Below are 27,955 nucleotides of genomic sequence, written 5' to 3' on the forward strand. Positions count from 1 at the left end.
GTTTTGTCTCCTTCTGTTGGGCCAACAAACAAAAATGAAAGCACCCCCCCACTCGCCACACAAAACAAAAACATAACGACAAAGAGGACCGAATCACGTGTATAAATTTACGTTTAACTCTCTGTATACTTTACTTTCATATGGCCGTAATAATTTTTATCTGTTTACTTGTGTCCCTTATTTTTTATGTAGTTCCTCCCGAAGAGCCTCGCATATTCGATGCCCAAGGTAGTGAGATTACCCAAGCTGGACCATTTCGTGAAGGCTATGAGATGTTCTTATGCTGTCAAGTAAAAGGAGGTAAGTTAATTTCATGATGAACACTAAAAACTGCTGTATATACCCCTTCCCCCCCCAAAAAAAGGAGAAAAGAAAATGTTATGAAATTTTTAAAGTACTTTACCTTTGTCAAAGGATTTCGTAATAACCAAACTATAAAATAGCAAAAGGGAAAAAAGAGAACATTTATATGAAAGTTTTGCTTGTAAGTAGGGCAGTAAAAAATCAGGGATTTTTTTCTTGCTTAAAATAAGACAATAGCAATAAAAATAGTATTATGTAAAGTTTATTGAAAAGGAAAAGTTGATTGAAACTGAAAAGTAATGAATTAAAAATTTTTTTTTGATACAAATACAATATTTCCGGTTAATTTTTTCTAACAATATAGACACCATTGATTTCAATTAAAACGCTCTATTTATATCCGAACTATGCGAATACGCTCCTAAGAGTATTGTAGAAAGAGAAATGCTCTTAGGATGTTATGTTCTCCTACAATCTGAGTTAAGCGAATACGATCAATGGGAGATTGCAATCAAAAAAAATTTATTGACACAACTAAAAATGTTGGGTTAATTCTTCTAATAAATATAGTCGTGATTGATTTTCATTAGAACTCTCTCCTTACATTCGAACCATGCTAGTAAGCTCCTAAGAAATTTTTTGAAAGAGATATGCTGTTAGGATATGGTGTTGTCCTACCATCTGAATAAGACCAATGGGAGACTGCAATTAAAAAAATTTTTGACACAACTAAAAATTTCCGGTTAATATTTCTAACAATATAGACTCGATTGTTTTTCAATAGAACACTGTCTTTATGTACGAACCATGCGAATAAACTTCTAAGAAAATTGTAGAAAGAGAAATGCTCTTAGGATTTGACGTTCTCCTACAATCTGAACTAAGCAAAGTAAACAGCGTTGCCTTAATGAATTTTTATTTTGGACCAACATTTTTCCAAAATTGGAGCAAAATACGTACCAGCGGACCATTTTTCCAAATTACATTAATATAATTCAAAAGCTAAAATTTTTCCAAAATTGTTTTCTTCGATAGAAGATTTTGTCAACTTGTTATTTCTATTCAAAATTTTTATTTCTATAGAAATGTTTATTTCTATAGACGATTTTGTCAAAATTTTATTTCTATAGAAAATTTTCTTAAAATTTTATTTCTATAGAAAATTTTCTTAAAATTTTATTTCTATAGAAAATTTTGTCAAAATTTTATTTCTATACAAAATTTGTCAAAATTTTATTTCTATAGAAAAATTTGTCCAAATTTTATTTCCATAGAAAATTTTGTCCAAATTTTATTTCTATAGAAAATTTTTTAAAAATTTCATTTCTTTAAGAAATTTTGTAAAAATGTCATTTCTTTAAGAAATTTTGTCAAAATTTTATTTCTATAGCCAATATTTTATTTCTATAGGAAATTTAGCAAAAATTTTATTTATGTAGAAAATGCTGCAAAATTTTTATTTTTATATTTCATTTCAAAATTTGTATTTCTATTTATTTATATAGAAGTGTTTATTTCTATGGACGATTTTGTCAAAATTTTATTTTTATTGAAAATTTTGTCAAAATTTTATTTCTATAGAAAATTTTCTCAAAATTTTCTCAAAATTTTATTTCTATACAAAATTTGTCAAAATTTTTTTTCTGTACAAAATTTGTCAAAGTTTTATTTCAATATAAAATTTTGTCAAAATTCAATTTGTACAGAAAATTTAGCCAACATTTTATTTCTATAGAAAATTTTGTTAACATTTTATTTCTATAGAAAATTTAGCAAAAATTTTATTTATATAGAAAATTTTGCAAAATTTTTATTTCTATAGAAAGTTTGTCGCAAAATTTTATTTCTACATTTCATTTCAAAGTTTTTACTTCTATTTATTGCTATAGAAGTGTTTATTTCTATAGAAAATTTTGTCAAAATTTCATTTCTATAGAAAATTTTGTCAAAATTCCATTTCTATAGAAAATTTCATTTCTATAGAAAATTTTGTCAAAATTTTATTTCTATAGAAAATGTTGTCAAAATTTTATTTCTGTAGAAAATTTTGTATAAATTTTATTTCTATAGAAAATTTTGTCAAAATTCCAATTCTATAGAAAATTTAGTCAAAATTTCATTTCTATAGAAAATTTTGTCAAAATTGTATTTCTATAGAAAATGTCAAAATTTTATTTCTATAGAAAATTTTGTCTAAATTTTATTTTTATTGAAAATTTTGTCAAAATTTTCTCAAAATTTTATTTTATAGAAATTTTTTTCAAAGTTTTGTTACTATACAAAATTTGTCAAAATTTTATTTCAATATAAAATTTTGTCAAAATTCAATTTGTATAGAGAATTTAGCCAACATTTTATTTCTATAGAAAATTTTGTTAAAATTTTATTTCTATAGAAAATTTTGTTAAAATTTTATTTCTATAGAAAATTTAGCAAAATTTTTATTTATATAGAAAATGTTGCAAAATTTTTATTTTTGTAGAAAGTTTGTCGCAAAACTTTATTTCTATATTTCATTTCAAAATTTTTATTTCTATTTATTTCTATAGAAGTGTTTATTTCTATAGACGATTTTGTCAAAATTTTATTTTTATTGAAAATTTTGTCAAAATTTTATTTCTATAGAAATTTTTTTCAAAATGTTATTTCTATGGAAAATTTTGTCAAAATTTTATTTCTATACAAAATTTGTCAAAGTTTTATTTCTATATAAATTTTTTCCAAATTTTATTTCAATAGACGATTTTGGCAAAATTTTATTTCTATAGACGATTTTCTCAAAATTTTATTTCTATAGACGATTTTGTCAAAATTTTATTTCTATAGAAAATGTTGTAAAAATTCTATTTCTATAGAAAATTTAGCCAAAATTTTAATTATGTAGAAAATATCGCCATATTTTTGTTTCTATAGAAAGCTTGTTGCAAAATTGTATTTCTATATTTCATTTCAAAATTTTTATTTCTATAAAAGTGTTTATTTCTATAGACGATTTTGTCAAAATGTTATTTCAATAGAAAATTTTGTCAAAATTCCATTTCTATAGAAAATTTAGTCAAAATTTTATTTCTATAGAAAATTTTTGTTCTATAGAAAATGTTGTCAAAATTCCATTTCTATAGAAAATTTAGTCAAAATTTTATTTCTATAGAAAATTTTGTCAAAATTCCATTTCTATAGAAAATTTTGTCAAAATTTTATTTCTATAGAAAATTTTGTCAAAATTCCATTTCTATGGAAAATTTAGACAAAATTTTATTTCTATAGAAAATTTTTTAAAAATTTTATATCTATAGAAAATTTTTTCAAAATTTTAATTGTATAGAAAATTTGGTCAAAATTTTATTTCTATAGAAAATTTTGTCAAAATTTTATTTGTCAAAGTTTTATTTCAATATAAAACTTTGTCAAAATTCAATTTGTATAGACAATTTAGCCATTATTTCTATAGAAAATTTAGCCATAACATTTTATTTCTATAGAAAATTTTGTTAAAATTTTATTTCTATACAATTTTTTTATTTCTACAGAAAATTTTGTCAAAGGTTTAAAAATTTTGAAAAATTACCATTTTATCGATAATGGACCAAAATCAAGCAAATTCGATTTGATCGGTTCATCGGACCAAATTAAAAATTTAACATATTTTTTTTACCAATTTTGGTCCGATCGGAATAAATGGCAACCCTGAAAGTAAAGACAAATGGGAGATTACAGGGGAATATATCTCTCATAAAAATACTGATAAGACAGAACTCTTTTATTATTGTATTAGAATAATGTTCGTAAATTCAAATTTAGTACATTCTACACTATTATCTAGAATTATTGTAAACCATCTACACTAATATGATAATCAAGCATGGCTATATCAAAATTTCTAATAAATTATATCCTTTGATCTCATCCATACACTTGACCCAATTTCTATGAAAGTGCTTTGAGCTTTACTTATCCCTGCTTTTGTTTGCGTAAATAATCCCCCTTCACATTGGCCATGACCATGACAATAGCAGTTACATTTTGCAAGCAAAGTAATATTCCTTTTGCTTTTGCTCTTTACATTCAGTCTATACGCGTCATCATTTTTACCGATGTTAGAGGCTTCTCGATTGTCTTGGTTCTAGGTTGAAAAAATATCATCCACCATTATGTCATAAAGTGACATGTTTTCATTTCTCAAGCGTTTATACGCCTTTACTTGTTGTTCATAGATTGTGTGAGTGTTTTTTTGCTTTTGACTGCAAAGGGGTAAAAGAGAAGAAACAACAAATGAGATCTCTATCCCTTCTAAAGGGTGATTCTTTTGAGGTTAGGATTTTCATGTATTAGTATTTGACAGATCACGTGGGATTTCAGACATGGTGTCAAAGAGAAAGATGCTCAGTATGCTTTGACATTTCATCATGAATAGACTTACGATCTGCCACAACGTCGAATTTTCAGTGAATGGGCCCTAGAAAAGTTGGCAGAAAATCCGCTTTTTTATCGACAAATTTTGTTCAGCGATGAGGCTCATTTCTGGTTGAATGGCTACGTAAATAAGCAAAATTGCCGCATTTGGAGTGTAGAGCAACCAGAAGCCGTTCAAGAACTGCCCATGCATCCCGAAAAATGCACTGTTTGGTGTGGTTTGTACGCTGGTGGAATCATTGGACCGTATTTTTTCAAAGATGCTGTTGGACGCAACGTTACGGTGAATGGCGATCGCTATCGTTCGATGCTAACAAACTTTTTGTTGCCAAAAATGGAAGAACTGAACTTGGTTGACATGTGGTTTCAACAAGATGGCGCTACATGCCACACAGCTCGCGATTCTATGGCCATTTTGAGGGAAAACTTCGGAGAACAATTCATCTCAAGAAATGGACCGGTAAGTTGGCCACCAAGATCATGCGATTTGACGCCTTTAGACTATTTTTTGTGGGGCTACGTCAAGTCTAAAGTCTACAGAAATAAGCCAGCAACTATTCCAGCTTTGGAAGACAACATTTCCGAAGAAATTCGGGCTATTCCGGCCGAAATGCTCGAAAAAGTTGCCCAAAATTGGACTTTCCGAATGGACCACCTAAGACGCAGCCGCGGTCAACATTTAAATGAAATTATCTTCAAAAAGTAAATGTCATGGACCAATCTAACGTTTCAAATAAAGAACCGATGAGATTTTGCAAATTTTATGCGTTTTTTTTTTTTAAAAAAGTTATCAAGCTCTTAACAAATCACCCTTTACATAGCCGGTCTCATCTATACTCAGGACAAAGATCCTTGGGAATAATAAAGTATGTGAAAATGTTATCATGTCATAAAGAATGTATGTTACACCCGCTCTCGTTTATAGCATCACATATGAATGTCTGTTAGCCAGCGTATACCCCATACATATACAGATGTATTATCGCACAAATATGGTATTCATTAGGATGTTGCATTTATGTGTGTATGAGCGGAAGATGTTTAGCAAGATTCACATCAGAAAAACATATGATTGGAAATGTCCTGGTAAATTTTTTGGAATCATTGTGTATTGTAATGAATAATGGTGATTTTTTTGTGGTAATTTTTGGATAGATATTATTATTATTAAATTATAGCAAAAACTATCATTGTATAAAATATATTTATAGAAAATTATCAAACCAAAATTCAGTGGTATTACTCTCTCTCTTCGCCCTTAGTATTAAACTCTCTTCGGTTTTATCTTACAACTCTCTGGAGATATCTTTACAGCCGTTAGATCATTTCCAATTCACCACTCTACTATGACTGATGCTCTTAGTATTAGGCTCTCTTCGCTTTAATCTCACAACCCTCTGGAGATATATAATGCAGCCATTTCAACTAACCACACTCAATGCAATACAAATTTTGTTTGTATTGTTGTTGTTTTTCTTTTTTTTTTTTTTTTGCCCCACTCAAATGATATTGTGGGGTATGGAAATTATTAAGTTAACTGTGGATGATTTGAAGACCTAATGAGAAATAACAAAATTCACCATATCAGATTTACCCTAAGCTGTCATCGCTTTTAATGCTCTTTATTAAATTATCAGATAAATGTATAATTTTATAATCCTAACGTCTAACATGGGTTTTATATATTCAAAGAGCTTGTTGTATTACAATCTCTTCGCTCTTAGTTTTAGGCTCTCTTCGTTTTAATCTTATAACTCTCTGGAGATGTCTATTACAGCCGTTAGATCTTTACCACTTCACAACTCTACTATGGCTAATGCAATATTAATTATTTTGTTGTTGTTGTTTTTTCTTCGTCCCACTCATTTGATATTGTGGGGGTATGGAAATTATTAAGTTAAATGTGGATGACTTAAAGACCACATTCACATAGGCTACGACTATGGCGAACAGCACAACTCAACTGATATTTCTTTTATAAGTGTCTTTAACAGTCTTATTGCTACTCTTTGTTTCTCAATAATGAAATTAATGAGAAATAACAAAATTTACCATATGAGATTTTAGTGCTTAATAACCCAACACAAAAAATTCGCATCAAAATATCACTGATCCCAGCCGAAAGTATTCTAGGTTAGGTTAGGTGGCAGCCCGATGTATCCGGCTTACTTAGACTATTCAGTTCATTGTGATACCACATTGGTGAACTTCTCTCTTAACACTGAGTGTTGCCCGATTTCATGTTTAGCTCAATGACAAGGGACCTCCTTTTTATAGCCGAGTCCCAACGGCGTTCCACATTACAGTGAAACCACTTAGAGAAGCTTTGAAACCCTAAGAAATGTCACCAGCATTACTGAAAGTACTCTATGAGAGGAGAAAAGTAATTTCTTAATTTTGCTATATTGACTGCCATACGATTTTGCGTACTGCTTTGCAATGCAGTGATATTTTTTACAGTCTTCAGCAAAGTTGTAGCTCTTGACTCGGCTAACGAAAATGCTGAAAATATTAAGTCGGAAAAATTTCATCTTCATGCTAAAAACCGATTTTTCGTTTCTCGACAACAGCTCTGAAACTATTGAAAATTTGACCTAATAATGAAGTGAAGAAATGCAGCTCATAAAATTATTAACAACTTTCACATACAAACTTCATACGAATACGACAAAAATTGGTGAAAAAAGTGGTAATTTTTTCGACATTTTTGGGATTGAAATTTTTGCGACTTAAATTCTGTTGGCCGAGTCAAGAGCTACAACTTTGCTGAAGATTACAAACAAACTTACAGAATTTTTCGAGCAAAAAAAAAAAAAAAAAATATGAAAAACAGTGCTCAAAATCGAATTTGGCGAAAAAAACTAAAAAAAACGAACGTCAACCAACACACAAAAAAATATTTTTATACTCTCCACCATAGGATGGGGTTATATTAACTTGGTAATTCCGTTTGTAACACATCGAAATATTGCTTTAAGACCCCATAAGGTATATATATATATATATATATATATATATATATATATATATATATATATATATATATATATATATATATATATATATATATATATATATATATATATATATATATATATATATATATATATATATATATATATATAAAGGGTGATTTGTTAAGAGCTTGATAACTTTTAAAAAAAAAAAAACGCATAAAATTTGCAAAATCTCATCGGTTCTTTATTTGAAACGTTAGATTGGTCCATGACATTTACTTTTTGAATATAATTTCATTTAAATGTTGACCGCGGCTGCGTCTTAGGTGGTCCATTCGGAAAGTCAAATTTTGGGCAACTTTTTCGAGCATTTCGGCCGGAATAGCCCGAATTTCTTCGGAAATGTTGTCTTCCAAAGCTGGAATAGTTGCTGGCTTATTTCTGTAGACTTTAGACTTGACGTAGCCCCACAAAAAATAGTCTAAAGGCGTCAAATCGCATGATCTTGGTGGCCAACTTACCGGTCCATTTCTTGAGATGAATTGTTCTCCGAAGTTTTCCCTCAAAATGGCCATAGAATCGCGAGCTGTGTGGCATGTAGCGCCATCTTGTTGAAACCACATGTCAACCAAGTTCAGTTCTTCCATTTTTGGCAACAAAAAGTTTGTTAGCATCGAACGATAGCGATCGCCATTCACCGTAACGTTGCGTCCAACAGCATCTTTGAAAAAATACGGTCCAATGATTCCACCAGCGTACAAACCACACCAAACAGTGCATTTTTCGGGATGCATGGGCAGTTCATGAACGACTTCTGGTTGCTCTTCACTCCAAATGCGGCAATTTTGCTTATTTACGTAGCCATTCAACCAGAAATGAGCCTCATCGCTGAACAAAATTTGTCGATAAAAAAGCGGATTTTCTGCCAACTTTTCTAGGGCCCATTCACTGAAAATTCGACGTTGTGGCTCGTTAGTAAGTCTATTCATGATGAAATGTCAAAGCATACTGAGCATCTTTCTCTTTGACACCATGTCTGAAATCCCACGTGATCTGTCAAATACTAATGCATGAAAATCCTAACCTCAAAAGAATCACCCTTTATATATATATATATATATATATATATATATATATATATATATATATATATATTCTGGGTCGTGGTGAAATTCTGAGTCGATCTGTGCATGTCCGTCCGTCCGTCTGTTGTAACTTCCGAACGAAACCACCTATCGACTTGAAACTTGGCACGAGTAGTTGTTATTGATGTAGGTCGGATGGTATTGGGGGCCATATCGGTCCACTTTTACGTATAGCCCCCATATAAACCGATCCCCAGATTTGACCTCCGGAGCCTCGTTGAAGAGCAAAATTCAAACGATTAGGTTGAAATTTGGTGTGTGGAGTTAATATATGGCCTTAACTTGTCTTAAATTAATTGATCCAATTAATTTTTAATTGGAATGTCTTCGATAACAAAAATGCTAGTATCAATTAAAAAAATTAAATGAAAGTCAATTAAAAAATTAATTGCTGCTATTAATTTTTTGTGATTGATTTTTGTTGCAATTAAAAAAATTTGTTGAATCAATTAAATTTTTAATTGAACGTTTTTTAAAACTCAATTAAAATTTTAATTGGAAAAATTTTCGTGAAATTTTTTTCTCTGAATCTAACAAAATCCAGAAATTACTTTTCTCCTCTCATCGAATACTTTCAACTGCGCTAATTGATTTATTGTTTGGAGTCAAAAAGTTGAATATTGTGCCAATGTAGCTTTTATTTGCAATTTACTGGTAGAGAATTTAGTAGTAAATCTAGGTATACCAAAAAAGGTAGTTGTCACTCATAAAAAATCTAAAAATTTTATCGAAAATAAAATTCTAATACAAAAAAATAAAATTTTAACACAGACAAAAATACATTCTAAAACACTTTATTTTGGCACTCAATACACCTGTGTAATGAAACCGGGACACTTCATTATTTTTTCTCTTGCGCGCCACCCACCTCAATTGTTTTTTTTTGTAGGTCTCTGTTATCCTGTAGAACCATAAGCTAAGCAAACAAGCTTTATGAACGCAAGAACATCTGTTTTAATAGTTTGCGCTTTCTTCGTTATGAGTCAAGCAAATAACCCCTTTCGCAAGTGTACAAAAAAAAAAAAAAACAAACACCCAAACGAACATATGGCTGTGGCAGCCACTCATAACGGGTATATGAGAATATACACTAACACAATGGTTACGCCATTCTCTTTATACAAACTTACATGGATATATCCATCCATAGAGGAATTTATTTATTTTCCTTGATGGAGGAGGGGGTGGGGGACGCATATCCATCAATCTTATTTATCCATGTATAATGTGTATGAAGAATTCTCCTGCATAAATTCTGCCGCATTACTAAGGCTGGTTGGCATCATCAAAAGCTCTCACACACACAGAAATTCTGAAATACACTTTGCATTACCACTATTCTCCCTTGTGAGATGACGATGGAAATGATGAATATAAATTTGGTATGCCGTTAATGTGTTAGCCTTTCTGCCGTTTTGGTTTGCCTATAAAAATTGCTATAGTCTCGTGACTTCATCATGCTACTGAGTAATCCCTTCAACTTCATATGAGGGTTCCCTGTAGGCAATACACACAGGGAAAGTTTACGCGATGCCACAATCAGTGAATGTTTTGAGTTGCTATTTCATTTGATTGGGAAAGAGAGAGAACTGTAGTATTGTATCAGTATAGAGTGTGTTAAATAAAAAGAGTTAATAGTGATACTCCATGTATCATCTAGCATCGATTGATTGCTTCATTTTTTCTCATTTCTCTCACTTTGGTTAATTGCCTAGTGGGGTTAAGCCATCCGATAGAGATATCATGGTAATTATGTTTGAAGGTAGAAAAAATATGTGTTTTTGTTTTCATTCTGTGTTTCCATTATCCTTAGTGAATTGATTGAATTTACTTGTTCTCCATTTCTCTTCATCTATATAGCCAATAAGGCAATAACAAATATTGGTTTAACTCTCTAACTCTCGAGATAGTTATCGTTAGGTCAAGTATAGGTGGCAGGGTTATTGAAAAATAATTATGCGAAATGAAAAACGCTGCCACAAGCCAAAAATTGTTTAACTAACTATAAATGGAAATAACTGTTGACTTTTGGAAAATATTTAAATTTTCTTGGAATATTTTTAACCTTATTTGCTGGTATAAAACAGAATAGAAACATTGAACTAAAATGTAATCTATAGAATTAAAAGGAGTGCGGGAAATGATGAGAAATATTAAGAGCTTATGCAGTTTTAAAAGAAATTTGAAGGAATGGTAGCAAATGAGCCAAAAAAAAAAATAATAATAAATAAATATTTTCAATGTCTTCAGGCTGAGTTTGATTCAGGTAATTTTTGGAATTTAACTGCTTACTGTTTGAGCTATCCTTGGGGGAAATCAATTAATTTTTTTTAATGGAGTAATTTTAAAAAATTCGCAATAATTGAACATATCTGGCAGCTTCTGTCTTTGAACTGCAAGCCGACACTGCGTATTTGAAATCGAAGCCTTAGTGAATGAACTGCAGGATGAAATCTCAGCAATTGAAATATCAGCGGAAGACAGTTATTGAATTTCATTTTGAAGAAGTGAACTGTAGGATGAAATTTTACTATTTGAAATGTATGTTAAAATAAATTTGTCAAGTCACTGTCACTGCAACTGAAGTTTATGTTGAAAACATAGTAGAGGAACTGTAGGATAAAATATCAATGCGTCTTAAACCTACCACTGTGAACTTTAGGCAAAATCTTCGGGACAAAACTTCGATGATTAAAAACCACTCTTCAGTTGTCAAAATGCCGTCCAAGCAAGACGAGCAGCGTATCAAAATTTTGCTCGCGCATCGCGAAAATCCGAGCGACTCGCACGCAAAGCTGGCAAAATCACTAAAAGTTGCCAAATCAACCGTTACAAATGTAATTAAAGTGTTTGGGGAACGTTTGTCGACAGCCAGGAAGTCTGGATCGGGGGGAAATCGAAAACCGGAAGCCGCTGAGACAACAAATAGAATTGCCGGTAGTTTCAAGCGAAACCCTAATCTCTCTCTCCGAGATGCCGCAAATAAGCTGGGTGTATCGTCTACAACCGTGCATCGAGCCAAAAAACGAGCCGGACTATCGACTTACAAGAAGGTAGTGACTCCAAATCGCGATGATAAACAAAATACGACGGCCAAAGCGCGATCCCGGAGGCTGTACACAAGATGCTGACGAAGTTTGACTGCGTGGTAATGGACGACGAAACCTACGCCAAAGCCGACTACAAGCAGCTTCCGGGACAGGATTTTTATACGGCAAAAGGAAGGGGAAAGGTAGCAGATATTTTCAAGCACATAAAACTGTCAAAGTTCGCAAAGAAATATCTGGTTTGGCAAGCCATCTGTACCTGTGGCTTGAAAAGCAGCATTTTCATAGCTTGCGGGACTGTCAACCAAGAAATTTACGTGAAAGAGTGTTTGAATAAACGTCTGCTGCCTTTCCCGAAGAAACACGGTTGTTCCGTACTGTTTTGGCCGGATTTGGCATCTTGCCATTACGGTAAAAAAGCCATGGAGTGGTACGCCGCCAACAACGTGCAGGTGGTTCCCAAGGACAAGAAGCCTCCCAACACGCCAGAGCTCCGCCCAATTGAGAAATACTGGGCTATTGTCAAGCGGAACCTAAAGAAGACCAAAAAAACTGCAGCAGTTCAAGGCAAACTGGCTTTCTGCGGCGAAGAAGGACAAGGTGGCTGTACAAAATCTGATGGCAGGTATCAAGCGTGAGGCCCGGCAATTCGGATTTGGAAAAGCGAAAGCCTAACTGAATATTTTTCCTGAATTTTATACTAATCGAACTTGAAAAAGAAATTTAATTTGATTTTTTTAAATAAACGATTTCACCGATTTACACGCGTTTTCCCTTGACCAAATTTTGACCGTATCACCCTTTACAGGTGTATACCTCTCAGTTTGAACTTTAGTCAAAAACCGCAGGATAAAATTTCGGTGTTTGAAATGCAGGACGAAACTAAAATTATTGAACGGCAAACTGAATCCGGAGTAAGGTGAAACCTAAATGATAAAATTGCAGGGTGAAATCTCTGTAAGTAATTGATTTTCTGATCGAATTCTCGAGCATTCAACGACTGGTCGAAATCTTGAGAGTTAAATAGCAGGCCGAAGCCCTAGATCAGGGATTAAGTTGCAGGTTGCTGGTGAACTGTAGCTGGCCTAAATCCCACAGTTTGCAAAAATCTCAGGACGAAAATTTCTCACGTTGAAACTTCGGTGATTGAAATTTAGGCCGAAATCTAAGTGATTGAACTCCAAGCTGAATTCGTAGTAAGTGAGTTGAAAACTGGCCAAAATCTTATTATCATGACTGCTTGTCGAAAAGCCACCGTGGTGCAATGGTTAGCATGCCCGCCTTGCATACACAAGGTCGTGGGTTCGATTCCTGCTACGACCGAACACCAAAAAGTTTTTCAGCGGTGGATTATCCCACCTCAGTAATGCTGGTCACATTTCTAGGGTTTCAAAGCTTCTCTAAGCGGTTTCACTGGAATTTGGAACGCCGTTCGGACTCAGCTATAAAAAGGAGGTCCCTTGTCATAGAGCTTAACATGGAATCGGGCAGCACTCAGTGATAAGAGAGAAGTTCACCACTGTGGTATCACAATGGACTGAATAGTCTAAGTGAGCCTGATACATCGGGCTGCCACATAACCTAACCTAACCTTTGCCGAAAACTCGGTGATTGAATTGCAAACCCGAAATCTATTTGATTTGACTTCTGGCCGAATTCTTTGTGATTGAAATACAGGTCCTAAACCTAAGTGCGTAATCTCCAACCCGAATTCGGAGTAAGAGAGTTGTAAACTGATCAAAGTTTACTTGTCGTGACTGCTTGCACTATATCACCTTTATCGCATCCTCCGATAAACGTGAAAATACATATTACTCGTTAATCATCTCAAAAAGTGTAGCTCTTCAATCAATGCAAGGATTAACGCATGATATTTCCTTACTCAAGTACATAGCCGCAATATGTTTTTGGTTACAATTATTTTAATATCAATGATACGGCACAATGGCCACAATTAATATTATTCATACGCCACCATTTTCATGAAAGTAAATGACAAATTTAAGTATGAAAATCCTTTGCAGTAATATTCCGGAGTAGCAATCTATTTGGTTAGTTTGGAAAAAACGCCATATCTCAATTATTTCGAAGAAATTTGTGTTATTTTAGAGCCTCAAATATATTTTATTTTTTTGGTTAAATATTTTCCCATTTTTTACAAATTAATCGAATACGTTGGGGGGTGTTATCAAACTCCCTCTCTTAATGTGAAAAATGAACTGACAATGACTTTACTATAAACGTTTACATTGCCAAAATGCACATTGATCAAATTCTTTATTATGTTCTCTCCTTTTCACACCGTAGGTCGGCCACCACCCAAAGTAACATGGTGGCAAGGTGATACCGAATTAATTGGTACCAGTCATACATCAGTGGAAGAGGGAGCCACAGTGATAGTCAACCAATTGCTAATAGGCACAACGCCCCGTGAATACTATGGCACAAAAATCCAATGTAGAGCTCAAGGCACCAAACTGATAGAGCCGGTCGTTAAAGAAGTCGCCCTGCAGGTCTATTGTGAGTATCCGCAAATGCATTGAGAAAAATTACAAAAAGGAAATCAGATTTTTTCCTCTTTGGAGATTTTTTTTTTCACTTTATATTTTCTACTTTTTTTATATGTGTCTGTATGTGTTCCGTCTTCTTCTCTTATTTTGCAGTAAAACCATTAAAAGTGAAAATTATAACACCAAATGATTTGCTGACCGCAGGACATCCAGTACCATTGCGTTGTGAATCGACAGGTTCACATCCGCCAGCCAAAATCACTTGGCTTATGGATGGTGAGCCCATACGAAATCCTGAGGTTATTGTAAGAGAGGTAAGTTTGAGAGGGAAAATAGGAAATGGATTTTTGTTTTGCGCTCCCCCAGACCACCATATTTTGTCTGAATGGGAGGAGGGAGAAATTCTATTCATGTAGTCTTACTTTTGCCATGATGATGATTCTATCTATTGGTGAACACTCTGGGTGTCATGGTTTCGTTTTTAATTTTTATTCTTTCTCTTCTTCCTTTTCAGGATACCAACAAAACTACCAGCATTTTGACATTAAAGGTAACTTCAGAGAATGATAACGCTGAGCTAACATGTCGTGCATCGAATATACGGTTTTCTGGTGGCGCCATCGAAGATAAACGAGTCATACGTGTGGCATGTAAGTTGGCCAAGTCCATTTTGTATTTTTCAATTTTTTTCAATGTTGCCTTTGGAATATCTTCAATGGGTTGCAGTTGCAGTTGATGTTACAGTTACCCTGTCAGCAAATGCTTAGTTTCCGTTTCCCTAGATCGTAGAATTTAGTATATACCTATACCAATGCATGCATATGTATGTATGTAGGAGAGAGATACGGAGAGTCAAGTTCGCACACACACAAATATTTGTATTGGGGCTTAGGGATATCTTTGCAGATTCTCGCCCTGATGGAAATTTTTTTCGAAATTAAAACTCAAACCTAAGTCGAAAGTGAATTCGATTACTGCTGTACACAAAACTAGTCCAAAAAATGCTGCTAAAAACATCTAAAAATGGGCTTGGTATTCTACAACGTACTCGCAGGGCTTGGGACGGTTAAACCTTATGCCCATTATCATGGGTAGATGGGTCAGGATAGTAAGTGATTTGGGGAAAAGTGTTGAATTTGTGTAGCTGCACTTAACCGTTGATGCTGTTTCGTGGAAATAGAGTGGTCAAAATCTATCGGAACTATCGGACAGAAGATCTCAGTGAGGGAAATGTAAGTTCGAAGGTTTCAAATCTTGGACCGGAAGGTCCCAGTGAGGGTACTGTAATCCCAAAGGTTTCAGTGAAAGAAATGTAGACATTTCTGAGTGTACCAAATTTCTCCACAGTAGTTTCAGTAAGACGCAGTTCGGATTCGACTATACATTGGAGGATCCTTGTCAATGAGCTTAAGAGAATAGGAAAAATCACATGCATAAGGATAGCACCACTTCTGGTAACACAATAATAGACTGAATAATCTAAGTGAGCCTTAGAAGCTTCGGTGACAGCCCGAACCCAACCCTTCATAACCCAAATATGAAGATATCTGTGAAGGAGCTTTAGACCCGAAGGTCTTGTTGAGAGTAATGTGGACATGATTATTACAGTGAGGGAAATGTAGATACGAAGATCTCAGTGAAGAACATTTAGACCCAAAGATCTCAATGAGAGAACTCGCATCTCTCATTAAGGGAACTCAAGACCCACAGATCTTAGAGAAGGACACGTAGATCCCGAAATCTCAGTGATGGAGACTGCACACCTGAAGGCTGTCTCGTCGAAAAAGAAATGCCCATTTTTCGCTGTGAGTGAACTGTGGGCTAGAATATGTCAGTGAGGGAACTCTAAGCGCGAGAGAATTTAGACCCAAAGATCTCTTGAGAGAACTCGCATCTCTCATTATGGGAACTGAAGACCCACAGATCTTAGAGAAGGACACGTAGATCCCGAAATCTCAGTGATGGAGACTGCACACCTGAATGCTTCCTTGTCGAAAAGGAAATGCCGCTTTGAGTGAACTGTGGGCTAGAATATGTCAGTGAGGGAACTCAAAGCGCGACAGTTTTATTAAAAGAAATATAGACATCCGTGAAGGAGCTGAAGACCCGACGATCTCAATGAGGGAACAGTAGATTCAAATATCCTAGTGCGGGAACTGTGGGCCCACAAATCTGAGAGAGGATATATAGATCGGAGAATATCACCGATGGAGGCTGTACATCTGAATGACTCAGTGAGGGAACTCTGGGCTCAAAGGTTTCAGTGAGACATCTGCCCACATTACAGATATCCGTGCAGGAGAAATCGACCTGACGAGCTCATTGAGGGAAACATAGACCTAAAAATCTCAGTTGTGGAACTGTAGCTAGTAGATCTGAGGGAAGAATATGTAGATCGGAAAATCTCCGTGATGGGTATTGCACATCTAAAAGACTCAGGGAGGGAATTGTAGACTCTGTAAAACCTATGTAAAAATTTGTTATTAAGCGCTTTGGAATTTATGTGGTTATAGTTTGTCGATTTGTAGCTTCGTAGAAATGGAGTGGCCGCAATTTCGGTATGTGGGAACCGAGGGTCTTAGGGATTCCGTGAGAGAACTGTAGGCTCAAAGGTTTCAGTTAGAGATTTGTCGACATGACCGAGATCTGTGAAGGAGCAGTCGACCTGAAGATCTCATTAAGAGTAATGTAGGCTTAAAAATCCCATTGCTGAAATCGTAGGTGAAGGAAGGAAAAGCAGATCGGAGAATCTCCATGATTGGTGGGGGGGGGGGGGTGATTGGGGATCTGAAAGACTCAAAAATTTCGTATTAAACGCTATTGAATGAGTGTGGCTGTACATTGTCGTTCTTGCTGCGTCGTAGATATGGTGTGGTTCCAATTTCGCAATGTGGGAACTGTGGGCCGAAGGTCATAGTGATGGATCTGTAGGGCCGAAGTTTTCAGTGAGAGAACTGTAGACATGAAGACATTTGTGAAGGATTTGAAGATCCGGAGATCTCAATAGAGGTTCAGTTGACCCGCAGGTCTCATTGACGGAAGTGTACATCCAAAAATTTTAGTACGGAAATTGTAGATACGAAGATGTGAGGGAAGAACATTTACATCCGAAAATTTTCGTGAATGGGATTATACATGCGAAAGCCTCAGCTGGTGTTGTCTCCTAGAAATAGAGTGGTCTTAGTTTCGCTATGTGGGAACTGTAAGGTAAAGGAGCTCGAAGATTTTAGTGAGAGAACTGTAAATATAAAGATCTTTGGGATGGAGCTATTGACATGAATATCATACTTGAGGAACTGTAGACCCCAAGACCTCAATGAGGGAATTTTAGACCAAAAACTCTTTGTGCAGGACCTGCAGCTATGAAGGGAAGACGCCTGAAGGGCTCATAGAGAGAACTATCGATACTAATAAATCTCACTGGAACTTCGTATTAAACGCTGTTGAATTTATATGGCTTTAGTTAATCGTAGACATAGAGGAGCTGTAGGTTTGAAGATTTTGTTGGAGGAAATTTCGACTCGAAGATCTCTGTTAGGGACTTGTAAACGCCAAAAATCTCAGTGCGGAAACTGTAGCTGTGAAGATCTGATGAAAGGACAGGTGGATCTGAAGATCTCAATGATGGAGGCTGAGTAGCCGGAGGGTTTCGGTGAGCGAACTGTAGACATAACGATCTCTGTTAAGGAGCTGTATACCTGAAGATCTTATTGGGGAAATTGTAACAATGATTATGTTCTTGAGAGAATGGTAAATTAAAGAAGATCTAAAGGAAGGACATGTGGATCTGAAAATCTTAGTGATGGAGGCTGTAGGAACTATAGTCCCGAGGTTTTCAGTGATGGAAGTGTGGATATAAAGATCTCCATTAAGTAGCTGTATACCTTATTTAGGAAATTGTAGGCATGATTATGTCCTTGAGCGTATTGTAGATTAGAAGAATTCAGCGAAGGAAGCTCAGACCCGAAGATCTCAATGGGAGAAGTGTAGACAGAAGGATGTAAGTGAGGGATCCTAGATCTGACGAACTTAGTGAGAGATTTGTATACCCAAAGATTTCAGTAATGGAATTGTATACCAGGAAATCTCATTGAAGAAACTGTGAGAAAATGATTGTCACTGTGAGTGAACAGTAGAACCGAAGATCTAACTGAAGAATCTGTAGACGATCTCAATGAGGGAATTTTACACCCAAAAATCTAAGCGAATAAACTGTAGACCCGAAGATCGTAGCGTGAGAACTTTATACATTAAGATCTCAGAACTGTAGAAATGTAGCACAGAATATCTTAGAATAGGTCCTACAAACTTAAAAATCTCGATGAGAGAACTTTAGATACGATTATCTCAGTGAAGGAAGTACAGAACAGAAGATCTCAGCGAGGTAATTGTAAAGCCAAAGATCCAAATGAAAACCACTGTAAATCCTATAATATAGGTGAGGAAACTGTCGTCCCGAAGATTTCAGTGATAATCTTAATGATGGCATTGCAGATTGTCACTGTGAGGGAACAGTAGATTCGATTCTTAAGAAAGAAACTACAGACTCGAAGATCTCAGTGAGGGAACTTGGTTGGACTTAGACTAAATATGACGACATTTTCAGGTTCATTTGCCTCGGAGGCTTTAGCGCTGTGGTCGATGTCTCTTTATTCGACTATGGTAAGTTGTGGATTATCACCTACGCGAACACTATGAAAGTGACTGATGTCTGGTAAAAGGTGGATTCAAATTCCATGCTGCCTTCACTCTACATACGCATAACATGCCCTCTATTCATTGACTTCAAACATAAAGAACTACATTTCTCATCGAGCACCTCATATGGACATCCCTAATCCACAATTTGCTACAATTGGCATCATCATTATATTGTAAAGTTGATTAAAGAAATTGGCAAAGTAATAAGAAAAAAAGGGAGTAATATATCTGACAAGGCATCATCAATAGATTGTCCAAACGCCCTAACAATGCCAATATTGTTATCTTCACTTCCTCTCTCACTATTTTCCCTGTCCAAAGCCCAATTTTATTGTTCATACCAATGAATTTTCGTACAATTTAAGTCTATATTAGTTGGAGTTACATTAGCAATTTTAGTGGGTATTCGCCAAATGATTCTGGGTCTTTGTCATAGTGGTGACAGTTACATGCTTTAGTAATTACCAAGGGTAATTTATGGAAAATACACAATTTCCTATTTGATTTTATTACACTTGGAATTCGACAAAATATGCGTGTTTAAGCTCTTTTATGAGTTCTTCAAATGGTTCGCTTTTGGCCTTTGGTCGTAGTTGAATTTTGGCTAGTTAGTTGGTTCACCGGACCATCTACCACCCACTATTACATGGTGACATTGCTTCGTGGGAACACCAGCAAAAGTTTATTCATTCACATTTCCGAAGACATTGACATTCATTTGCTGTGCGGTGGTTCTACACTATTAAATGTCACATAGAATTGTGTATGACCACCTTTTCCATATCCAATTTTGTCCTCTCTATGAAACTCAATAGGGCTTAGCCCTTAACTCATTGGCGTTGAGGGAAGACAATTACTAAAGTTTACTATGACATACACTCAACGAAATCTGGGTGGACCAAATTGATATTCTGATATGTATGGCAACCAAATTCTGATTGCTATAAGTTCTAAACCGATCTGATCTGACAGGTATATTCCAGTGACAGAAATAAAATTATTTGTGATGGAATTCCGCTGTGATAGTATGACTGCTTTATATTTGGAGGGAAACTACAAGCGTCTATCAGTAGAACCTTACAATATTGGTCGAAATCCCTGGCGCAGTGGTAGAAAACTTGCTCCTGATCTGAAAGGATGCAACACATATAGAATCTAAATTAGGGACTTGTATACGCAAAAATCTTAGTGCGGGAACTGTAGCTAAGAAGATCTGAGGGATGGACATGTGGATCTTAAGATCTCAGTGATAGAGGCCGAATACCTGAAGAAGTCAGTGAGATAACTAGGACACTAATAAATCTCACTGGGACTTTGTATTAAACGGTGTTGAATTCGATGTGGTTTTTCTATGGAAATCCAGTGGCCTCAATTTCGCTACATTGCGAAAAAAGGTCTCATTAAGAGAACTGTTGGCCCGATAGTTTCAGTGAGAGAACTATAGACATAAAGATCTTTATGAAGGAACTATAGGGTTGAAGATCTTATTGGAGGCAATTTTGACTCGAAGATCCCAATGAGGAACTTGTAGACACACAAATCTTAGCTCGGGAACTGTAGCTATGAAGATCCGAGGGATTGGCATATGGATCTGAAGATCTCAGTGATAGAAGCTCAGGGAACTGTTGGCCCAAGGGTATCAGTGAGAGAACTGTAGACGTTAAGGAGCTGTATAACTGAAGATCTTATTGAGGAAATTGTAGACATGATTATGTCCTTGAGGGAACTGTAGATTAAAAGAAGATCTGAGGGAAGGATATGTAGATCTGAAAATCTCAGTGATAGAGACCGAAAGAACTGTAGGCCCGAGGGTTTCAGTGATATAACTGTGCACATAAGGCTCTCTGTTAAAGAGCTGTACACCTAAAGATATTATTGAAAAAACTGAGGGTACTGTAGATTAGAAGAGTTCAGCGAAGGAAGTTAAGACCCGAAAATCTCAATGAGGAAAGTGTAGACAGAAAGATCTAAGTGAAAGAACTGTAGATCCTCAGAACTTAGTGAGAGAACTGTATACCCAAAGATTTCAGTAATGGGACTGTATACCAGGAAATCGCATTGAAGACACTGTGAGAAAATCATTATTACTGCGAGGGAATAGTAGACTTGAAGATCCAAGTGAAGGAAATGTAGATGATTTCAATGAGGAAATTTTACACCCAAAAATCTAAGTAAATAAACTGTAGAGTAAGTGAATAAACTGTAGCTAACTCCATGCCCAAAAAAGATAGACTGGAAAGAGAAAAAGAGTTGCTTTGCTTCCACAAGAATGGTGAGTTACTGATTTGGATTTTCTCCATTAAGAAACCATTCCAAATTGAGCAGTTTTTGACCAATAATATGATCTCGATTACTTACCAAAAAGGTCAGCTGAAAATTTACACCTCCGGTTGTTGTTGTTGTAACAGTTATTTGTGATTTCATCGATTTTGTGTTATGCGTTTTGGTACATCAGCTTATATTTAGATCAAGGATCTCTGCGACTAAGATGTCTGGTGGTGATACACTGCGACTAAGATGGGCTGGATCCATAGAGAGCTGGTGATGAGTCGGGTAGGTTTAGTTGGACAAGCCATACGGTGACGCGTGTCATATGGCCCTTAGTTGCCGATGGGACACACGTCACCTACGCTGCTATAAATCATTGAATAGTAGGAATTGAGGCGGCTGTATCTACGTGATCGTAGTTAAGCGGTCTGCCCTGGGAGATTTATTTCTTCCGATACTATGATCGGTGGTCGGACTCCGAGAACGTGATTAACCTTGTCATTAATCCTCTTTAGACCTGTCTACGCATTTGCATGATCTACGTCTCGAATTAAAAGTGATACGCATGTCATGTGGCCCTTGGAGACATATAGGATACACCTCAGTTATGCTGGTACCAATCACTGAAAGGAGGCTGCGCTTGCCTGATCTTAGTTGGGCCAAAACTACACTAGTCTGCCGTTGGAGGTTTCTTTCCTCCGGAACTATGGTCGATGGTCGGATTCCGAGAACAGGTTTAACCTTGTCATGAATCCTGTTCAGACCTGTCTACGCATTGGGGTGATCTATGTCTCCACATAAAAGTGATACGGAGGTGTACTGCGGAGATATCCTGTCGAAGTTCTATGGTAAGCAGGTCTGGATCATATTCCACTGCGTATCACTTGTCTACGGTGTCCATACTGGCGCTGAATATTTTAGCAATTTCGGCCACTTGCCTTGTAGTTACTCAACAAGGCATGTTGTAATAGTGTAGACGTCATTGCGGCCGATGAACCCTCCCCACGCATATTCACCGACCGTGGGGTCAAAATAAATGCCGAATGGTATGTCCTAAAAACATGAAGTCTTCGACAGAGAAACATTTCGGTCGTGGGTATTCTAATTGCATTCTTCACGAGTCATCCGAGAATGGCTTAAGAAGGAATGTTCTTGCTTCATTTCTAACGCACGATGGCCAATAAAACCTCCCGATCTCAATCCCTTGGGTTAGGTTTAATGGCACCTCAATGTTTCCGACTCACTTAGACTATTCAGTCCATACTGATACCATGGTAGTGAACTTCTCTCTTTTCGTAGAGTGCTGCCCGTTTGACATTCCAATCGTAATCAGCTCGCGTCATCCACGCATGGCTTAAGAAGGAAGTTCCTCGCTTCATTTCTTATGCATAATCTCCGGTCCACTACAATCTCCGGATCATAATCCTTGGAACCATTAGGTTATGTTTAGTGACATCCCATTGCTTCAGACTCACTACAGTCTATTGTGATATCACAGTGGTGGACTTCTCTCGTTTCGCAGAGTGCTGCCCGTTTGACATTCCAATCGTAATCAGCTCGCGTCATCCACGTATGGCTTAAGAAGGAAGTTCCTCGCTTCATTTCTTACGCATAATCTCCGGTCCACCACAATCTCCGGATCATAATCCTTGGAACCATTAGGTTAAGTTTAGTGGCATCCCATTGTTTCAGACTCACTACAGTCCATTGTGATATCACAGTGGTGAACTTCTCTCTTTTCGCCAAGTACTGCCCGATGTTTAGCTCAATGGCTAGGACCTCCGAACGGTGAAACCACTCAGAGCAGCTTTAAAACACTTCGAAATGTCACCAGCATTGCTGTCGGAGGATAAACCACCCCTAATGAATTCTAGGATCCTTTGTATGAAAAGCGGGAATAGATAGCATTCCCGCTTTACACTCAGAAATGTCACCAGCATTACCGAGACTGCATTTGATCGTTGATTCTGTCCCGTAGAAATGGAGGGGCCTCAGTTTCGGTATGTGGGAACTTTGAGCCAATAGCTCGCAGTGGGGGAGGGTTTCAGCGAGAGAACTCGCTGCGAAAACTATGTCCGTAAAATCTCAGTGAGGAGACTGTAGCCCAAAATATTTCACAGAAAGTTCTGCAAATTTTAATACGTCTGTGTGGGAAATCACAGACAGTAAACCTCAGTGAGGAAAATGTAGACCCACAAATCTGAGGTAATATATCGTCGAGCTTGAAAATTTCAGTGATGGAGACTGCTCAAATGAAGGACTGAAATATTGGAAAATCTCCGTTGGACTTTTTATCAAATGCTCTTGAATCCGTATGACTGCATTCGATCGTTGATACTGTCTCGTAGAAATGGAGTGTCCTCAATTTCGGTAAGTGAGAACTGTGGGCCAGAAGGTCTCAGTGAGGGAACTGTTGGTCCGAGGGTTTCAGTGAGAGAACTGTAGACTTGAAAGTCTTAGTTCGAGAACTGTGTACCCTCAAATCTCAGTGCGTAGACTGCAGTCCAGAATATCTAACATAAGGATGAGGGATCTGCAAACTTAATGATCTCGATGTGGGAAATGTAGACTCGAGGATCTCTGTGGGAAACATGTAGACCCGCAAGTCTGAGGTAATATCTCGTCGATCTTGAAAATTTCAGTGATGGAGACTGCTGAAATGAAGGACTCAGTGAGATAACTGTAGATATTGGGAAATCTCTGTCGGATTTTGTATTAAACGCTCTTGAATCCCTATGATTGCATTTGATGGTTGATGCTGTCTCGTACAAATGGAGTGGCCTCAATTTCGTTAAGTGGGAACGTCTCAGCGAGGGAACTGTGGGTCCGAGGGTTTCCGTGAGGGAACTGTATACTTGAAAATCTTAGTCCGAGAACTGTATACCTTAAAATTCCAGACTTTGTATTAAAAGTTGTTGAACCCAAATGACTGCGTTTGATCGTTGATGCTGTCTCCTAGAAATGGAGTGGCTTAAATTTCGGTATGTAGGAACTGTGAGCCAGAAGGTGTCAGTGAGGGAACTTTAGGAGCGAGGGCTTCTGTGAGAGAACTGTAGACTTGAAAGTCTTAGTCCGAGAACTGTGTACCCTCAAATCTCAGTGAGTAGACTGTAGTCCAGAATACCTCAGGATGAGGGATCTCGGTATGTGAAATGTAGACTCGAAGGTCTCAGTGGGGAAAATGTAGACCCGCAAATCTGAGGGAATATCACGTCGATCTTGAAAATTTCAGCGATGGAGACTTCACACCTGAGTGACTCAGTGCTGTAGATATTGGAAAATCTCAGTCGGACTTTGTACCAAACACTGGTGAACGCCTATGACTGCATTTGATGGTTGATGCTGTCTCGTAGAAATTGGAGTGGCCTCAAATTCGGTAAGTGGGAACCAGTGGGCCAGAATGACACAATGAGGGAACTGTTGGTCCAAGGGTTTCCGTGAGAGAACTGTCGACATAAAGATCTCTGTGATGGAGCTATAGACCTGAAGATCTTATTGAAGGAATTGTAAACATGTTTTTGTCTTTGAGGGAACTCTTGATTCGAAGATCTCAGTGGACGAAGTACAGACCAGAAGATCTCAATGGATAAAGTGCATTACCAAAGAACTAAGTGGAAAAATTTTAGACCCGAAGATCTTCCTGCGAAAACTGTATTCTCTAAGATCTCAGTAAAGGGACTATAGACCATAATATCTCATTAAAGGAACTGTGAGATGATTATCACTGTGAGGGAACAATAGACCCAAAGATCTAAATGAAGCAACTATTGAAACTGACTTTGAACTAATTCAAAATCAATGTAGCGGATGCTTACAAAGATAAATTACGTCAAGTCGGTTTCAAATTTCCAAGTGGATGTAAACTTCATTTATCCCATTTTTGCATCACCTGCAGACCCAAAAAAAAATATTTTCGTTTGTTATTTGGGGATCTTTTTCGGTTTTTTCACTTCCCAATTTATCGCACCCACGATTCTTCCATTTCAGAATGTCACAAATCGCTTAAATTTTCTTACTGTGTAAAGCCTATGAACTTCTAAGTCCTTATTAAGACTATCTCATTCGTATCACAATTGCCACAAAACAATGCGGCTTGTCTTTCATTTATTGTCTCCCTACAAAGTTCATAGATTTCACTTACTTCGAGGAAAAGTCTTGAAGTTCTATGATTCTCTGCTATCACATGGTGTGTTTATAAATCCTTGGCGTATGGGCTCTGTTTTTGTTGGGTCTGCAATCTTTCGTTAGTCATCGGTTTTGACCAAAGAAAAAAACAAAACACAAAAACGATTATACTCCAAAAAATGCTAAGTTTTGTTTCGCCAAGAGGTCGATAGGCTAAGTGTAGTAGTAGTCGTTGTAGTCGAAGTCCAATGGATCTAAGAAAGCATTTTAATAATTCACTAGAAACGTCAGCACTTTTTCTCTTGGCATTCTTTACACAAAGCCGCATAATGGTCCATTGTAGCAATTGAATGTTGTATTTGCCTTTCTGAACTCTGGAATAGGTAGAGACATAGATGGAACTTCACGGCATGGCATTGCAAATAGATGGAAGGATGGAGGAGTAGGACCAAAATCAACGGATGGGGATGGAGAGGATGTTCAAAGGGACATCCTGGTTTTTGTTGTGGAGGTGTAGTCAATGTCGGTGTTGTTGTGGATGTTGAAATCTTACACATACACAAAAACAAAAATCGCCAAGTAATGCTTGAATGCGAATACAACCGTAACTAATGGCTTTTGCAATGAAAAGGAGGCTGCTACACTATTGAGACAAATACGGCAAAAACAGCGATGTAATTGTAGAGTAAAGAAATATGGTAGAAAAGAAATACAAATTTGCAAAAGCCATACGCTGTCACTTGCCGAAAGATGTCTTCATTTCAAAGGCATTGGGGAAATTAAATTAATTTTTAATATGAGCAGTAATAAAAAAAAAACAAGTAGGGAAAGTCAAATTTTATTTCTATAGAAAATGTTGTCAAAATTTTATTTCTATAGAAAATTTTGTCAAAATTTTATTTGTATAGAAAAATTTTACAAATTTTTATTTCTATAGAAAAATTTTACAAATTTTTATTTCTATGGGAAATTTTGTCGAAATTTTATTTCTATAAAACATTTTTGTCAAAATTTTATTTCTATAGAAAACTTTTGTAAAATTTTTATTTCTATAGAAAATTTTGAAAAATGTAATTACTGCAGCCAATTTTGCCAAAATTTTATTTCTATAGAAAGTTTTGTCAAAGTTTTATTTACATAGAAATTTTGTAAAAATGTTATTTCTATATCAAATTTCGTTAAATATATATTTTATCGTTATTTTATGTCTATAGAACAATTTTCCAAAATTTTATTTCTATAGAAAATGGTTCCAAAATTTTATTACTATAGAAAATTTTACAAAAGTTTATTTCAATAGCAAATTTTGTCAAAATTTTATTTCTATAGAAAATTTTGTTCAAATTTTATTACTATATAAAATTTTGTCTCTATAGAAAATTTTGTCAAATTTGTATTTCTATAGAAAAATTTGTCGAAATGTTATTTCTTTAGAAAAAATTGTCAATTTTTTCTATAGAAAATTTTGTCCAATTTGTTTTTCTAAAGAAAATTTTGTCAATATTTTATTTCTTTAAAAAATTTTGTCAACATTTTTTTCTAACGAAAATTTTGACAAAATTTTATATCTATAGAAAATTTTGGCAAAATTTTATATCTATAGAAAATTTTGGCAAAATTTTATATCTATAGAAAATTTTGGCACAATTTTATTTCTATAGAAAACTTTTGTCAAATTTTTATTTCTATAGAAAATTTTGTCAAAATTTTAGTTCTATAAAAAATCTTGGCCAAATTTTATTTCTATTGAAAATTTTGGCCAAATATTATTTCTATAGCAAATTTTGTTAAAATTTTATTCCTATAGAAAATTTTGTCAAGGTTTTATTCTATAAAAAATTTTATTTCTATAGAAAATTTTGTCAAAATTTTATTTCTTTAAACAATTTGTCAAAATTTTATTTCTATAGAAAATGTTGACAAAATTTTATTTCAATATAAAATTTTAGCCAATTTTATTTCTTATAGAAAATTTAGAGAACATTATTTTCTATAGACAATTTAGTGAAAGTTTTATTTCTATAGAAAATGTTCACAATATTTTATTTTTATAGAATATGTTCACAAAATATTATTGCTATAGAAAATTTTGTCAAAATTTTATATCTAAAGAAAATTTAGTGAAAATTCTAGTTGTATAGAAAAATTTTACAAAATTTTATTTCTATAATAAGTTTTGTCAAAAATTTATTTCTATAGCAAAGTTAGTCAAATTTTTATTTCTATAGCAAATTTTGTCGAAATAGTATTTTTATAGAACATTTTGTCAAATTTGTACTTCCAAAATATTTTTTAAAATCTTATTTTATATTATATTTTAAAAAATTTTATCAAAATTTTACTTCTATAAAAAATTTTGTCAAAATTTTATTTCTATAGAAAATTTTGACAAAATTTCATTCCTATAGAAAATTTTGTCAAAATTTTATTTCTATAAAAAATTTTGGCCAAATTTTATTTCTATGGAAAATTTTGCCCAAATATTA

The 27,955-nt window shown here is 35.1% G+C and overlaps 1 protein-coding gene across 4 annotated transcripts in view; it reads left to right on the forward strand.

The window, feature by feature from the left end:
* The window catches only part of side (motor axon guidance molcule sidestep), an 805,094-nt gene that overhangs the window by 501,828 nt on the left and 275,311 nt on the right, over nt 1–27,955 (forward strand). For all 4 annotated transcript variants that reach the window (XM_075310279.1, XM_075310349.1, XM_075310417.1 and 1 more), the window contains exons 5-8: nt 193–300; nt 14,173–14,385; nt 14,529–14,689; nt 14,890–15,025. In XM_075310279.1, the coding sequence (XP_075166394.1) occupies nt 193–300; nt 14,173–14,385; nt 14,529–14,689; nt 14,890–15,025 (618 nt within the window). The remainder of the gene's footprint in view (nt 1–192; nt 301–14,172; nt 14,386–14,528; nt 14,690–14,889; nt 15,026–27,955) is intronic.

This window comes from Haematobia irritans, chromosome 1 (assembly GCF_050003625.1).
Source record: "Haematobia irritans isolate KBUSLIRL chromosome 1, ASM5000362v1, whole genome shotgun sequence".
Taxonomy (NCBI): Eukaryota; Metazoa; Arthropoda; class Insecta; order Diptera; family Muscidae; genus Haematobia; species Haematobia irritans.